Source organism: Patagioenas fasciata, chromosome 3 (assembly GCF_037038585.1).
Source record: "Patagioenas fasciata isolate bPatFas1 chromosome 3, bPatFas1.hap1, whole genome shotgun sequence".
NCBI lineage: Eukaryota > Metazoa > Chordata > Aves > Columbiformes > Columbidae > Patagioenas > Patagioenas fasciata.
In genome coordinates, this window is record NC_092522.1 from 55529972 (window position 1) to 55547839 (window position 17868).

General features: G+C 44.2%; 1 protein-coding gene across 2 annotated transcripts in view; it reads left to right on the plus strand.

Annotated features, from left to right (window-relative positions):
• Positions 1–4384, plus strand: part of LOC139827727 (uncharacterized) — a 66193-nt gene extending 61809 nt beyond the window's left edge. For both annotated transcript variants that reach the window (XR_011738645.1, XM_071807303.1), the window contains exon 5: positions 4140–4384. Coding sequence is in view for 1 of the 2 variants with exons in the window: in XM_071807303.1 (XP_071663404.1) it covers positions 4140–4383 (244 nt within the window). In the remaining variant the exon portion in view is untranslated. The remainder of the gene's footprint in view (positions 1–4139) is intronic.
• Positions 4385–17868: the final 13484 nt, after the last annotated feature.

Consider the following 17868-nt stretch of genomic DNA (forward strand, 5'->3'; position numbering starts at 1 on the left):
CACTGTTAACGGCAAACCATTCCCATGGTGCTAGGAGCCACAGGGTACAAAACCCCATAGAACTGAGTCATTACAGCAACACAGATAAGGCTGTGAAGATCATGTTCAAGTATCTCGTTAAGTTTATAGTGCAAGAAAACAGTCTTTAAAAGTATAAATTCTTGTATTCCTACAACTAACAAAAGCTTCATTTATGTCCTGGACTTTTATTGATCTGGCATTCCTTTAGTATTAATCATTCCCTGGTTTTCTACATGAGCAAAATTTTCAAGAGGCTTTTCAAAAATGAGAGCAAACTGACTGAACGAAAGCATGAGGCCAATCTCACTTGTTAAAAATAAGTTTCCTCTAGAACATGGAGAGTCTCAAATACTCCTATGCAATCCATTTTAGTATCTGAAGATGCTTGTTCATTCATTCAGATGTAAGCTTTTCAATTTAATAAAAACCTTGGCAGTACCCTAAAATGATCTAATTCATTGGCATTTCTTTCCTGGTCTGCCAGCATGAAATTTAATGAGGCTGTGCCTGCGGGCAGCTGGATGTCTAAAGGGACTTGTCAGCAGGTGACAAAAAATCATCATATCTGGATCTCAGCTCATCACTGAGGTTAGAGTTACAGGAGGACCATTCAGTAGCTGTCACTGGCTGGAGGAGCACCAAAGACATTGAAGGGATGGTTTGCAGGAGATTGCATGGGATTTGGCCATCTGCCATTCACTGTAAGCTAAGCTACCAGTGGAGATGCTAATTACTGTTTACGCAGCCTCTTGGCAAAGTTGGCAGTGCCTGATGGAGGCAGGGTGAGGCTGGTCTCAGTCGGTCACTGAGCTGCATGTGTTCCCTCCCTTTGAGACCATAGCGGTGCCTCTGCTCCTGCCTGGCCAAGAGCCACCAACGGAGATGGTGGTTGATGTGCTCTGTTTACCACCCACTGCTTTAGACTTTGGAGCCCCACAGGCTTGTCTCTCTCAGTCTCTGAGATTTTTGCAAGCTGAGACCAACAGGGATACATGGAGGGAAAGCTGTACCCTGTATGCCCTTAGATAGGGGAGGGAATTCCACAGCTTTCTTCTGAAACAGCTGTCATTAGCCCTTTCTTTTCACTCTGTGGTCCTTGACATACGGACTCCAGGGGCATATTACCAAAGGGGAGGCATTTCTCGAATCCAGTGCATCTTTACACTCCACCCCAGCTGCATGCTTCCTCTCCATTATCCTTCTGGTATCAGCAAATGGAAAGGTTTAGAGATGACTGTGGCTGGACCTGACACAAGAGGCAGCTTATTTTAGCAGGCCACTATAATTCTGTGGTTCGACACTGGCAGCCAGACAGGGAGACAAAAAATGCAGGGTATTACTTCCAAATGAATTCCCCAAAGTGCATTCAATTAGAGAGGTTGTTTTTTGACCTTTTGCAGGCTTCATTATAGCCCCTATCACTTTTCCAGAAAAAACAATTTTGAAAACAGATGGGAGTAAATGAAAAAATTATGCCTGCAATGCCACGCAGCCCAAAATGAACAGTCTTGAATGATCACTGCTGAGTACCAGCGTGCAATTAAAAGGATGCTTATGAAGCCTTCATACTGTGAAGTACAAATACATGCTTATAACCTACAGGGAACTGCCTCATGAGAGACAAAACATACACTCTATTAACTCAGCTGGTATGGGGTTTTGCATGTAGACTATAAAGTGACTTAGGAAGGGGAGTTTATGAAAGCTGATATTAAACATCATGTGATGACGCAAAGCAGGAAAATACATGAAAGAATTATTCCTTAGAAACAGCTTTATAAAATACATAAGAAATCTCTAAGAAAAAGTAGAGCACAGGTTTTAGAAAGACACGAAAATCTATTTCAAGGACCTAAAATCTGAGAAGTGCTGGAGGAATAAAACAGTTTCCAGGTCAGTAGTGCAGGCCAGTACTCAGAAAAGGTGCCATTACTTACAAAAAACATAAATGCTCCTTAATAGGCATGTGATCTTGTGTTATTTTTTAGCCCATGTCTGACTACGCCTAAATCCCTTTTGGATATAGCCTCAAGGCCCTTCTGACATCCGGAAGAGCTGTTTTCCAGCTCGTAGAGCTGGAATGTTTTCTTGGAAGCAACCTGCATCCCACCTGCGTGGTGCTGTGGGCTGGGCCTGTTACACACTCATGGCTGAGCAATGCTCTCCTGAGTGTATGTCACGACAAGCTGCTGTCAATGAAAGTGAGTTGCAGCCCATCTCTACTTCCTGACTTTGAGATGAACCTAAACCCAGCAGTTTAGACAGGGAATAAATTTAGGTTAGGTTCCTTTAACCCATTTTCTCTCTATTCCTATCATAGACATCTCTATTGTTATCATACAGTCTACTTAATATATTGTTTGTCTAATAAGCTGTGGCAGAAAGAATTAAAGTAATTTGAACCAGCTCTGCTTACAAAACTTTCTCTAAGCTATTTGAAATGTGAAAGAGTGAAAACAGTCACAGTCTGTTGCATTTCAGGTAACTACAGAAGAGCTTTCAGATGTCAGAGCAGGACCAAAATGCTGTTTTACTCCTTCTGGGAATCAGGGTAATCATACTGATACAAAACCAGGTGAATACTGTGCAATGAGGTCTCACTGAGCAAGCTCAGAAGTTCAGCGCTCCGTTGCATAGATCATTTCTGTGCAAGTGATTGTCCACCTATCCTTACACAAAATAATTTGACCTTCGCCCACAAAGGGAGCATGCATCCCTGTGGCAGCTTCATGTACAGAGAGGAGATGCTGCTGAGGCTTCTCTCATTAAGGCCACTTGCTGTAGTCCCTCTGCCATTTTGTGTTAGTACACAGAAAAGAGGGACCTGAGTCTTCAGCATTGCAACATACTCCTGATAAATAGATGTTTTCTTTTCAAACCATGGTCTCTGAAATTATTCTTGTTCCCCTCTCTTTCTGAAATATTTGCAAATGGTCATGTCCCCACCCCACACAGGAGAGTGACCACCTGTTGTCCACAACATGAGTGGTGACTCTGCTTCACTGCGGACAACAGGGGTCTGTATGGACGGGATGTTACATTTTAAGTTACCAAGCCTGTTACATGTCAAATTACCATCTGAGCCAGCCCTGTCAGGAACCTCACTCAGAACAATTAATTTGTGGCTGACTACTGCACTGGGAGTATCTAACAGAGGCTGGAGAAAATACTCTGCATTTTGCTTGTACAGTCTTTGAGTCTGCGAAGAGTGCACATGTTTAACTGCCTGGAGAACATACAAATCGATTTCCTTGTGTCCAGATGCTTGCTTTAGTTCTCTGCAAATATTCTTTTGGAGTCATTAGTGCCCATATGATGGAAGACTAAGCTAGCAATGTGACTAAACTGAGCTTCATCTGGAATGAGATTGAAAGTGGTTATTTTATTATGCCAGTTGCAGTCTATTTCGGCTGGATGAGATCTGTTTACTGATTCTTCTGTCATGGCCAACATTAGATCACACAGTCCCATAATTCTTGACATTTTCAGCTGTGTATATTTCTAAATGTCAATTCTAAATATAAATAAATAAATAAGCCCAAGACCATGTCTTCCTATGGAAAAAGGAACTTCTTAACATTTGGATTTTTAAAGATCTTCACTTTATCTAATGTGTGAGCATTTGAAAATTGTGCCCTGACCTATGACTTTCTCTGTGTAGTTTTACAAATAGTTCTTAAGCAAATTTTAACTGTAACATTTTTAGGAGGGATAATAGAATAGGGTTTAGAGTTGATCCTAGTAGCTTCTTCTGCTGCTCATATGTGGTCAGTCACACTGAATGGATATGCACTCAGCTGTACATAAAAACAGTCGCTTCTTCCAGAAGGGCAATGACAGGGAAAAGGGAAGGAGGAATATTTGAACCTGCTTGTGTCATGCTGACACTTGCAAAAGCCTGCTTCTTAAGCTTATAATAATTTCCTACTGCTTCTTAATATCACCCTGTAGTCTATCTTTCAAAGGGGAACAAACAACAAGAACAAACATAAAGTTATAATTGACAACATCAGTGAAAACTGTTCCTCTGGAGATGCCACAGCATGTGCTCCATTTCCCAGCTCTGAAAGTGCTCAGAGACTTTCTGCCTCTCTTATCTGTCTGTGTGTTGCTGACAGGGGGCTGCCCAGGTGCCCAGTACGCTCCTGTTGGGCCCATGCTGCTGGTTCGCAGAAGAAGAGATCAAGAGAGAGTCTGCTGAAGTCAGCGAGGTCCTCCCTTACCAGGAAGAGAGGTACAGCCATGAGGTGCTGTGTGTTGTACCCAAAACTAAATTCCTGGGACCTTCCTCAAGAAATGTGTCTCTGGTCCCATGGGTTTATCCCAAGGAGAAAAATCTGCAGGTGGGTAGAGCAACCCTAGGAGGGGACCCTTGGTATCCTTGATGGATCCATCTTGAGGCTTGGCACTGCTCTTCAAATTTTTTCCCAGTGCGTTCCTCATTAGGCCTTTGCATGTCAGAAACCATCCAGCAGACTGGAAATCTTAAGAGAGGCATTAAAATATGTACACAAGACTTTGGAGGGTACCAGGCCAGTATTAAAATTTGCACTACTAAGTGATTTCCCATGCCATCCCCATCACACTTCAGAGTTGCAGTTTAAGAAGGGTGACCCGCCACTGCAGAGCAAGAAAAGCAAGCTGCTTGTTGTCAGCTGAAATTAACAATGGAAAGAGGGAGAAGATGGATGGAGTTTCCAGAAGAAATGTGAATTGCCTCTGGTGAGACCCAATCCTTCTTGGCTGCAGGGGGGTTCCCACCAAGGTAGGCAATGTACCCTCATCCACAGCTGAAGCTAATTGCCGCGGTGTTCACTTCTGCAGGTTTTAGAAACTCCAGCCCAGTCTCTTCTCTTTGAGGAAAGCACGTGTGGCCAGCAGAGATCCAAGGTTATTTAAAGAAACTCTACATAATGAGGAGGAAAACATTTATTCTGTGCATCTAGCCATCCATCTTCTTCTGTTTACATTAGCCAAGACTTTGGGGAAATACCTAAAAATGGAGATTTGCAACTGCATTAAGTCCAACAGTGTATCAGCAAGCTGCATAAAGTTATTAACACTTCATTCCAGTGTTTGCCCTCCTTTGCATGCTTCTTCCATGAGACCCAGAAGTTTGGGACAATTGCTACAATTCAGTTTTTCAAAGAGCTGAGAGGTTACATGGCAATGATGCTATACTTTATATTAAATCTCTGAAACTGGCACATTGCTTGCTGTTGATTTGTTTAGTAACTCTTGTCTTGAATTGAAACAGATGGAATTAGCACAAATATGGTGTTGTTAAGATTCAGCACTTGGCGAACAAAGGTACTTTGTTGCTAGGAGAGCAATTTCTGACAGTAGACTTTTAAAACAGAAATTACTGTTTTACCCTTCGCATGTTGTGATCCAATGTCATGTGTTTCTAGAAATCCACTTTTCTCCTCAGAGCAAAAAATTCCACTCCTGGAGTCCAAACTTTGCTGTCTGCTTGGGAGCTATGAGAATACAGCATACAGGAAAAAGTGATGCTCATCCAGAAACCAGCCATTCCTCAATGTTAAGAGCTGGATTTTGATAGTCTCCTGCTGAAACACCTCTGCAAAAACAAGCATCCTTTGTTAGTGAGAAAGCCAAGCCCTGTGACTCCGATCTATGGATGTCTTGCTGGGTAACTACTGGACCATAATTGAGAGTGGCCAACAAAATGTACTTGTGAGAACAACCAGAAGTCATATTACTCCACTCTGGGGCATTTGGAAAATGACCATGAAAAATGCACAAATAAAATCTGATTATGCTCTCCAGAGCTGAGCACAATGAAGTTACTGACATGACATGATGGAGGCAGGAAAGTGCTTGCTATGCACCAGCTCTGTTGAGAAGAAGTCAGGTTAAACAGACATAGCCACACGTGAGATTTATCTTGGAAACCGGAGATCTGACTCTAATACTGCCACCGAAGGCCATGTGGCGATGCAGCACTGAGGGAACTTATGTCAGTGTTGTGGTGCATAAAGAACACCACTTCATGACAAATGGCTGTCACTAGGAGGCAAAGGTAGTCACTCAAATGCTTTCTGAAACAAGTTCCGCTGACAGGTAACAACAGATCTGTCAGCAAATTAGAAAGAGAAGGAAAGATCTTCTCCCATAAAACCCATGTGGTAATGCCCACGGAGCAGAGCAAGCAAGCTGAGTCGAGGTGTTTGCTGGCTGAGGCAAGTGGAGGCGCAGAGCATCAGACCGCACTGGGTTTCAGCATCAGCTCACCGGGGCTGGCTTTGGTCCCTTGAGCAGCCCTGCCCAGGAGCTCCTCAGCAGCTGGCAGATAGAAACAGGAGGCAACCTTCTGCTGCCCCTCGAAGTACGTCACCCACCTCTGTTTTCTGGCAGTATTAACAAGGTAGCCGTTTACATGGAGAACTGCAAAGGAAAATGCTTGCAGGGGCTGACAAAACCAGGGCCCGGGGGTTTGCTGCAGGCCTGCCTGGTATGGGGCAGCTCCAGCCTGACTGCCTTGTACCACCCCTCTTCTGAATGATGCTGCCTGTAACATGCCTTGCCAAGGGAGACAGCTCATAAACCTCTTCCCACCCCCTTCCCTTTCTCCTCAACTCCCAGTTCATTTAGATTCTTTGAAGTTCCAGGAGGTTGAACAGCATTAGCTCTGCACCTGGGAGCTCAGCTGGCTCGTTTCATCTCAAAGCCCCCACAGATACACTGGTTCCGAAAGTGCGTGAGCTGTAACGCAACGAGCTTGCTGAGGGCTTGGACCCCACAAGGATGTTTCCATTACACTGTTACAATCCGAAAGACCCAGTATTAAAAAGCAAAATTAGCCACCCTGCACCCACCCAGTAGATGCAGTGGAGATCTCTGCATGCCTGTGGTAAGCAGCAACCTTTCAATGTATTTGCAGTCGTTATTTAAGAGTTCAGTATGCCTGAGCAAACCAGCCAGCAACAGCTCTCAGTACTGAGATGGTCAGGACCTGATTTAACAAAGAAATCTGCAGTGTCCCTTAAAATGTCATAATGACCGGTAAAATGTAACACCAGTCACGTGGGAAAGGAGCAGAAACCAGTACTTCCCAGGCTAAAATAAACAAGACCAGTAGCCCACCAACACACCATGAAAGCTGCAGGTGCTTGCAGCCTCCCATGGCAGAGCAGACACCCTGCTCAACTCTGCCCACCGCCCCATGCCTGAGCACTGCCCCATGCCTGAGCACTGCCCCATGCCTGGCCACTGCCCCAGCTGCTTCCCTGATGGTTTTTGATGCAAGGCAGCCACAAACTTGGCACAGATCTGTTTTGTTTTGCCACCCAGAGCAGTGTAAAGCACAGCTTGATGGTTGGCCCTGCATGCAAAATTACCTTTTCTGGTCTGATAACCTGCTTCAAACAGAATCAAAACTTGTCTTTCTTGTGAGGAGTTCTCATTTATCAAATTCATCTTCAGGCAAGCAAACTCCACGAGGGAATGTGCTTGACATACAAACACATCGGTATCCACAGGCAGTCATATATACTTTGATACTTCGTAGCTTCTGTCTGAGACCATAACCAGAACGTCACAAGTTTTGTAAAATAAATTCGGCTCCATTTTGTTGAGACATCTTTCTTCGCTGTCATGAGGCTGCACAGTTTAAGGCTCTGAGACAATAGAGTACTGAATCACCTCTCTAGCTCCAAGTACCTGTATCCCGCATAACTTTATATATACTGTATCATAGTATATTGCTATACTGAGCCTTGGTATGTGGCTTCACTGAGCTGGAACTGTTTTCTGCACTTGGAAATATTCCTGGCCTTCCTTGGGCTGCTGCTTGCTTAGCAGAACGAGTTTTCTCTGATATGGAGCTGTGCCCGTGTGATTCAGTCAGATTTCAAAATGAAGGCAGTTTGAAAGTGTACTCAGACTGACATCTCCCATTTGACTGGCCCAGCTCTGCAGGCAGAGCCACGGGCCATGGTGTGACCAGCGCCTTGCCACCACTGCATGCTGTGGGCTGGGACTGTGCTGTGAGGAGAGGGGACCAAGGAGGGAAGGAGATGGCATCTGGCATCACCTGGGAAAGGGATTGGGGGAGAGCATTACGGGAGGCAGGGGAAGGGAGAGCTATGAAGACATCTATGGGAGGACAAGGAGGTGCCTGAAGCCAGCAAGAAGTAGACGAAAGTTGCAACTGAGGTGTTGTGGGAGAAGAGAGGATGTCTGAGGAAGGGAAGTCAATTTGGCAGGCAATATAAAGACCTTTTCTTTTTCTATCCAATTACTGTCTGCTTTTACAGTCCAAAATTAAATACTGTAGTCCAAGGCAATTACAGTCTTCATCAAAGCCATGGGAGAATGACCTGTCAGTCTGAAGAGCTGTCAAGCCCTTTCATCTAAGAAAAGAGCGGGAGGCTCAGGCCGCTGCAAAGCCCCGCTGCGGGCAGCCTCAGCAAACAGACAGGGATTTTCTCTGGCGACAGGCGGGAGATGTGTATTGGCAAGGCAAAGCCAGGAGGATTTGTGCCCAACGTGGGTGGCAGCTTGAGCCTGACAAGCTGCCGTGCTGGTAGGTTTGGGAACTGCTGCTGCCCCTGAGTCCTTGAGAGAGGGGGTTGCCATACTTCCCTAGGGATGCACAGCGAGTTCATGTCAGATAGCCTCCACCTGAATAACTGGTTCTCACCATCATGGAAACCATCCTCCAAGTGGCTTCCTCCAGTCACAACAGTGTTGCTGTCTGGGGAATGCAGAGCAATATCTTTTAGATGCATTTCAGCCTACAAGAAGAGCTTTATGTACCTTGGGGTAAGGGGGGTGGGGGAGGGGAAGGCAGGACTGATCACATACACTATGCCAAGAATAACTGAGACGTGCGAATAGATGGCTCTACACATTGGCACAAACAGTTTCTGGTTCAGCCAGTCTCACGTCAACTAGAAGTCAGTCCCATGGCCTGCACCTGACAGACAAGATGTTTAACAGCATGTAGTCAACACAATATCTCTGATCACCCGATGTGCAAAGAACTTGCAACCAAACTGCAAGTCACCAGTTCTATCTCCTCTTCCCAGCATTTGGCCTGTGTATACTTCTTCTCTGGAACACAGAATGGGATTTGAAGACTATTTAATGCTTAAAAAATCTGTGCAGCTATGTTCTACTTAACAGAGAAGTTTTACATGGAAAATGTGTTGTTTTTTCCATTATGTCAACTTCTCACAGCTCTGCCTGCCAGTTGTAGCTCCTTGCTTTCAAGCTACTGATGAGTCTCAGCATCTGTTCTTCTGGGCATCCAGACCATTTGCAGATTCTTTAAAAGCAAAAGCCATGAAAACCTGTTTTTGTAAAATGACTGGTTGTCTTCCAGGGTTGAGTCAATTTGTGGAATGGACCCTTGAAGTATTGCTGACATGATGTTGCAAGAAGAGTAGGTTGAGGGCTTGTCCATCCTCTTTAAGGCTACCACAGGCTCTTCTACTGTAACCTAGGCAGCAGAGTTCCCCCAGGTGCTCGAAAGGCAGTGGAGAAGTCAGTCCTTCTAATGAATGGCAAGTTGGAAAAATAGTTTTTAATACTGCAGACAGCCTAGCTGCTCTTTAAACCTACCTTACAACAAAGTCGCCTGACATGGAAAACAAATCAAACATTTAACAAGGTAAAACTGCAAGTGAAATCTCTGGATAAAACCCTGATGGCATGTTCCAGCTAGTAATGCTAGAACCTTATATTTTATGTCTGGAAGAAAAAAAAGTATTCAACAGATGTTAGGGAACTAAGCCAAAGTTTTGTGACAAAGATTGTCACTCCTTCGTTATCCAGCCAAATTTTGCCCATGGACCATTTCAATGGTATTGCTTTCAGTCTTTAGTGACTCTCACATGAGAAAGAGCACACACCTTATCCATCTCTATTCGTGCCCAGGTAGGCAGAAGAGACAACACTGAGAGATTATCTATTGCTAAACTTCTCCAAATGAAGGCTCAGCCTTTATTCTGGACAGAGAGAGGAGCTGAAGATTTTCCCAGGCAATACACAGAGCTCTGCACTTTCATCACTACTGATGTGTTGTGGGGCATGCCATTTTTTCATGCTAGTGATGAGTCTGGGAAAGGCACAATATGATGCCTAAATGTGACTGCGAAGCAGTTTTCAGTGACTTCAAAGCAGCTGTCAATTCATTGTTTGCTGTGGGAATGTTGCCTGTTCGACCTGGGCCACAGTCGCTTCAGAGACACAAGGAACTGGAAACTAACATGTCAGCAATGGGGACATAACCCTAAGATGTATCAGCCCCCCCTCCACCTTCCCATTCCTGCAGAGATCCCCCTTGAGAAAGCCAAGGGAGGAGAGATGGCAGGACACCTGTCTGTGTAACTACCTTCTTGTCACTGCTGGCAGAGCGGCAGTGAGTACATGGCACACACCAGTCAAGTTCTTCCTTGATTAAGTGAATGTGCATCAAAATGGGAAGTGAATAGGAATGAATCAAAGCAATTCTCAGTGTATCTATCCCTTAGCCTGGATATAAGTCCATTAATCAAGCCCTTTTTTGTTATTCTTTTTTCCCCTTTTCATCAAGTTATTCTTCCTCAGACATTTTGTTTCTCTCAATTTTTCCCCTTTAAATCACACTAGTGACAACAGCACTAAGATAAATGTGTTTACAGACTAGAACTGGGCTGGTATCTCAAATTCCTCTCCATTGCAGACAATTGCATGACTTCACCCACTGGCCATATAGCAGAAGGCCAAGGAGCTGCCAGCCAGCGATGTCAGGCAGTGTGCAGCCAGCGGCAGCTCCTGCTTCTCTTTCTGCACCCAGAGAGCTCAAATGCGGCAATGGACACAGACAGGCATGCCTCTGGCAAGAAGAAAACTGTGTGGGATCAAGCTGGGGATGTGCTTGTGCATGTCTCCACTCGCCAGTTCATCCAGCTGGGGCCACTCTGGGCAGGTTCAGGTGCATGTGGCAAATTTTTACTATGCATGGGTAGCCACAGCCTGCCATGTGTGCATACACATAATGGGTGTCATACCCTGTCCCAGAGCCCTTTAATGTGGAGTGAAGTCTTGCTCCTGGTCACTGCAGGGTAGTTCTGCCAACTATTTTTCACCTCTGAAGAAAAGGAAACAAAACCCTTTCTGAACAGAATTACGTGGCCAGCAGCTTGGTGAGCATCAGTGACACAGATTTCTTTCTCTCAGGTTTCAAACTTAGACATGGCAGAAAGGCAGCTCTGGTTGCTTTACAGACAGTTTCCTTATGATTCTGGAGAGGGGTAATTCCCAGGTCTGATTTAAATGTTCTGCTGTTGCACAGACTGAGAACACTGACAGTAGCTTTCATCTTGCCTTCTGCTTTCCTGAGGCACGTGGACACAGCAGGATGCTGTGTCTGATGGTGTGCAGCATGCGGAGTCTGCCAGCCCTCCCAGCACAAGAATCTCAGCTCTGGCCACCAGCCAGCCCCAGGGACAGGTCCCAGGAGCCCAGGTAATCTTCTTGTGACCGATTGTTGCCCAATTGTCCAAGCTGAGAGCAAATGCAGGTTTCACTGACTCAGGGTGCCCCAGGGAATTAGCAAGGCAACTTAAGTTGACTACTGCAATTCCAGTTTGGGAAAAAGAAGACAATTTTATAAAGGGCATTTTTTTTTTCCCCCACAGTTTTCTTTAGAAATGTCCTCTAAAGCAATTTCATATTTGAAGTAGTTTAGGAACACACAGATTTCATTTCTTTCTTTTCAGACTCTTCTACCCCACTGGGGGAATATCACGAAGGTTGGTTTGCATTGAGCCAAACTCAGGCAACTGAGGCAGGGATTTTTGCTACCTGCAGTAGTTTTACCCCTTTTCTCTCCCACCCATTTCTGAGAAAATCTTCTCAATGAGAGATTGAGAGAATTTTTTGCTTGGCTTTTCCCTGTTGATTTTGTGATCATTCATAGCCGTGCCATCCATGTGGACTGGTAGTGTATTTCACCTCCTTCATTTAGTGTGAATTGTCACCTGGGGAGCATGCCACTGAGAACTGGTCCTCTCACATACCTGACTTTCTGAATCACTGTCTAGCCCAAACGCATGTTTTAATGGGTATCACACAAATGCAGAAGGTAAACCATATTAAATTATCAAATGGGGCACTGTGTACTCTTTCCAATACTAGACCTAATGGTGATTGTGATGTGGAAAAATATGAAACAACCACAGAGGCAAAAACCAAAAGCTCCTTGCAGCTGTGTGCTAATAAAAAGGCCAAATCTGAGATGCGGCTTTGCACATCCCTCTCTCTCAACTTCTGTTACTAGTTTTTAAATACTAAGAGAAACACACATGGTTCCTCCTGATAAAATTAAGCTTGTCCTAGGGATTTAGAGTGGTCACAGACTGCCTTGTACAGGGACAGAACAGAACACAATTAAATGAGGCATTATGAAAGAGATTTTTTCTACTCCCTTGTTTCCCCACAGGAAAACCATTGCAAATGGGGAATAAAGAAAAACTGAAACTTTACACAAAGAGGTGAAGAAACGCATCTAAGGGAAACAGGTGCCTGGAGTCAAAGAGCCTTTCACAGAGCTGTGTGACTTTTCATAGATCTTCCGCCCACCAATGTGCAGAATCATCAGCTCCACCCACAGGGGCAGCTAAAAGTGTTTACAAGCCATTTTGGTATTATGGAACACAGAGGTCTCATGCAGAAGAGGTCAGATCCCAGCATGAAAATGTTTGATAGCACACTGTGATCAAAGTGAGTATCTATATAAAAATGTGCATAATTCCAAATTGTTGTACATGTCAACAAATTTTAGGGTCCCTGCTGATAATGTCTTTCCGGTGCCCCTGGAACAAAACGTAATTTGTAATTCAAAAGAGCACTGCAATTTCCAACCTGATCTCTTCCAGGTTTTCTTTTCTTATCCAAAGCATAAAGTGAGAAGGATTTAAATCTCAGAAAGCTGAGTTTCTTTTGTTTTGTGTACTTAACTTTCTCATTTTTTCTTTAGAGACCCAAATTGATTTAGAGACCTTATCTGCTTTGCAGAGCTTCTTGCATCATTATAACAAGTGGGATCCATAACTTGGTGAACTAAATGATGCTGCTTCCAATGTGAATGCCACAACGAAAGGTGATGGCCATTATTCAAAAGTGCTTAAATAAGTGACCTAGTGATATCAGTTTAATAGGAAGAAACTTTAAGTCACTGCTGACAGATGTTTCTCAGGGCAGAAAACATTTTTGATGGGTATGACCATGGTGTAAGTTTAAGTGAGACCTTTCCTTGCTCTTTCATTTAAAAATAAAGGACAGATACAAGAAATATACTGCACAAACCCAGCAGCTTGTGCCTAATATTCTAGGAGTAGCTGCTTAACTTGTCAGTGGCTTTGATTGCTAACCAGACTAGAAAGAGTTTAAGCCACAGAAGTTTGGAGAAAAGAACCAAAACATTCCAATCTGCACCATAGGCCTGATCCACACTCTTAAGGTGCTCCATTTAGACTAAATGGGGCCAAGACTGTAGATCCCTGCTCAGTTTTTAATGTTGTTTTAAACCTGGCTTGTGTCAGTTTGACTCCAGTAAAATTCTTGGCAGACATGTAAGAAAATATTCATGCAAAACACTGTGTGGATTTAAGTAAACTTGACTAATATCATTGGCCTGTCTTAGAACAGGATTTTTGTAGTCAATTGACAGCTCTTCCAACCAAACATCTATTGTAAAGTACAGACATGATCTTAGTGAGAAGGCACCGTATTTTATCAGAGGTGACTCTTCTCCCAGGATTCATCAAAATTTAACAAAATCCCAGCTTGCCATTATTGCCCTGTTTTCTGTATTACTTCCATGGCACTGGCATGTATTTTACAGCTATGTTAGAACCTGCTTTGACATCAGGTGAGCCTTCAGAAAGATCCAGCGTGGCCAATGAAAGGCTCCTAGATGATACAGTGCTCTGAGGAAGAATGAGCAGTTCAGGGCAGTTGGAGTTTAGTGCAGATGGGCTGCTCAAAAGAGCAGTCCTAGCAGTAAGGAACTTGTCTGCTGTGTCTTTGCATCCTGTAATTACAGTACACCCCAAAAATGGCAGACTTCAATGTAAGGTCCCCAAGGACCTTTGCACAGAAAGGACTGACCTCCGCATATTGGCCTGTGCTGTGGGGAAAAGGCCGATGGGACTGGAGTATGTTTGCCCCACAGCCTGCGGGGAAGGGGGGGTATATCTCAGCTGGCTTCACTGCAGCTGAGCCAGGCATCTGCAAAGCAATTGATGGGGAACTTGGAGCTGCAATGGCTATACTCTTTCTGTTATTCAGAACATCTTGTTCAAAGCAAGATTATGTATCTCTGCACCATACTGTGGTCCTAGTAGATGTTCCCCTGGAAATCTAATCTCCTGATTTAGAAGAACAAAAATGGAAGCCAGATTCAAATTTTTTTGAGATTTACACCCTGGCTATATTTAGTTCTGCATTAGCTTTGCAAAAACTCAGCTGAAAATGTAATTATAACCCACTATCCCCCTAAGGAAAAGAAACCAAATCAGAACCTGAAACTATCTTTTGAAATTTCTGTCTCATTCGAGGGTTTGGCAGGGCTAGGTCTTGCTTGTGGAATGTAACAGTCTCCCAGTGGGGGACAGATAGCTCACTTGTTACTACCTTCTCCTCTATGACTGTGGAAGGTATAAAAGGATCAGGAAAGTCCAATCAATATCAATAACTTCTTGTTACTTTTCCCAGCATTAATTTCCTGTTCTCCTTTCATGCAAAAAGCTACCTGGACAAAGCACAGTGCATTATTGGCCTGGTATGCCTTTCCACATTATTGTAAAATATAATCAGACCAGAAGCTATTCAGGGAGGATTAATACCAACTGAAAATAAAGGTTTACCATGGAGACCATCCAACAGAAATTTCCTTTTTCTTACCACAATTTTATATGGGATTAAAATCATATTCATCAGCACTTTTGTAAATGTGTTTCACTGACATTGCAACTCATGTTTTCTCGTACTATTTTAAACAGCTCCATAAGCACAATAATTTCACGTAATTCCATCTGTGTTATAAGAAGGAAGGTGTTTCACTGAGATTTGGAAATTTCTGTTTACCACAGCCATCCATTTGACGTGGCCCTCCCAAACTTTGGAGCCACAGTTGTTCATTTTCTTCTGCCCTGGCAGACCGCTTGGTTCTAGCTGAGGTTCCTTTGCTCATTGCCCCATTGGTGCATGTGAAGACTAACATTGCTTGTACAGATTTGTGAAAAATCAAGGTTTGGAAAGGAACAACAGAAAGGTCTAAGGCTACAGCACAGTTTGTGGCCTGTGCAGCCCTCCTGCACCAAGCAGCTGGCACATGAGGCTTCCCTGCCTGATTCCTCCCAGGCACTGCTGTTCTCTGCAGACCATCCCTTCAGCACGGGCACTAGTGTGTTGCTCATGGTGAACAAGAATGACAGAACTGAACCTGTAATGGGTGCAAAGCTCAACACATATCTGCTTTGCAAGGTCTGGAGCACAAGCAGCTGACTTTGAATTCTGACTGGTGGTTGAATGCTATAAAGTGAAGTGAACAACAAATGAATTCTCACTGCATAACACTAATCCTCTTGCACCTTGACTCTGGCTCTCACCCATTTGTCCAGCACCCCTGAGCTCTCCTGGGCAGTTGCACTTGCACCCTGGTCTCTAATACCCTGTACATGGTCTAGCCAGTCCAGCCTGCCAGTTTTTTACACTGTGTCCCAAATTCATGTACAGCTGGTCACCACAGAGCTGCTCCATACTTGACAGAAAACAACTCTTAAAAAAGGGATTTTACTTTATCCAAGTCACAAGCCACACTGAGCTCAGCATGCTCTGCCTTCTTGCAGATAAAAAGTGTTGCCAAAGGGTGAATGATACTACTGGAGTTGAGGATCTCCTTCACTTACTCTGATCCTTCATGGCACAGACAATTACCATACCAGAGACATAGCTTTAAGGATATGTTGTGTGAGGACAGATGATGGTATTGAGCCATCAGGGTAGTCTTGATTGTCTTCTGGAAACTCTGCAAGAGACTCTTGTTTTATTTCTGAGTAGGCTACCCAAAGTTGGATGGTATGAACACCCTCCCCTGGTCCCTTGCCCAAGAAACACTCAGTTCCCCTCCTGCAATGTTCCTGTGTCATTCCTCTCCCAGGTACTGTTGGCTGCAGCTAAGGCCTGGCTCAAGTCTGTCTTTAAGCTGTGACTTTAAGTCCTGACCCAGCATTCATGGCCTCACTATATACAGTCCCAGCATGCTCTTTCTAGGCATTAAGTTCCCATAATAGCTAAATCCTGGCATGAAAGGACTTTGCAATGTGGAAAAGAGAGCATGGGCTGACCTAGTAATATAAAGCACTGGTCTTAATGAATAACAGCTTAAACTGCCTTCCAGAGTAACTTTGAGAGCTTATTCTTCATATACCAGACTGAATTTGCAGAAATTCACATCAGTTGCCACCACACCAACTCCCACTGCCACATCCACTGCAATTCCTGTTCCTAGTTTTTTGCCAACAGGTAATGCAGTTGCTGTATTCCCTCTTCCAGACCTCAGGAAACACTTGTCCTTGAGGTTTGGGTAAAATAGCAAGGGGAAGAAAATGTAATGGTAACTGGGATGTGACCACCAAATCCATATGTGGTTTATTGTTTTCTGGTGTTATATATTTAAATATGACCTCAAGCTGTTGACCCATAGTTGTAAACCAGAAGAATGGGAAAATGCTCAGGGATGTTAAAAAAGCTGTCCAAAAGTACCGAAGAAGGTTGTCATGATTAGGTGTGGTCATAAACAGCCTAGAACTGAGCAGAACCCCTCTCTACTAACTATAATCACCTTCTCAAGGAGAAGTGGATTTGGCTTTCACTTCTTTTCAGCTACTTTTGGACATACTTTTCCCCTCTCTGGCCTCACATCTCTGTTACTTCGGTCAGTTTTCCAAACATTTCTTGTATGAAAATAAGGCTTATTTTTGATCTATAAATATGAATCTTGAGAGACATGGAACAAACAAACAGCCTGATAATAGACCAGAAACAAAGACATGTATGAGTTCAGACAGCATGGAAGCAGCCAAAGAGAGATGCAAACCAGGCCCAGCTCCTGGTCTGGCCTAGGGAACCACGCTGGATGCAGTACTTGGCATCAAAAGTCCTGTGTAGCTTCAAACCAGGATACTGGACAGCACGCTGCAAGCTGAGGTCAGGCAAGCTGATTTGAAACCACCACGTGTTGTTATGGCCCTGTGCCCCCTGCTGACATCCTGCTATCGAGCAAAAACAGGTCCCCCATAAAATCAAATGGGAAAGAGTTAAAAGATGTATGATCCTTTGTGTTCTTCCCATTCCTGTTGCTGGCCTGGCTTAATCTAAGTCTGGTCAAAATAAGGCAGCCTTCAGACCACTTTCATCTACCTGTGTTTGCTAGCAGCCCTTCAGGCTATTCTGCAAGTTTGTGTCGGGGCACAGGGACACCACAGGTTTGTGCTATCTGCCACTCACCATGCCTCACAGCACTTACAAGTTTGTAGCTATAGCTTTGGATCTGGAGTGATGCAGGAATAAGCCCTGTGTGGCTTTAGGGCAGTTACTGTTCCTCTGTTCTCCTGCACCTCTGAAAGTCAGAGGCAAACCATGACTTTCCTCCTCAGGTCCTCATGATTTGTGTTCCCCTTTCTGCCCTGTAAATGTGGGGAACAAGGTAGAGAGCAGCACAGATTGATGTCCTGGCTGTAAACGGAACTGGAGATGACTATCAGATTCCAAGCACAGCAGGGGCAAGATTTATCTTCCCCCTTTGGAGGCAGGCCCAGATCAGAGGGGTTG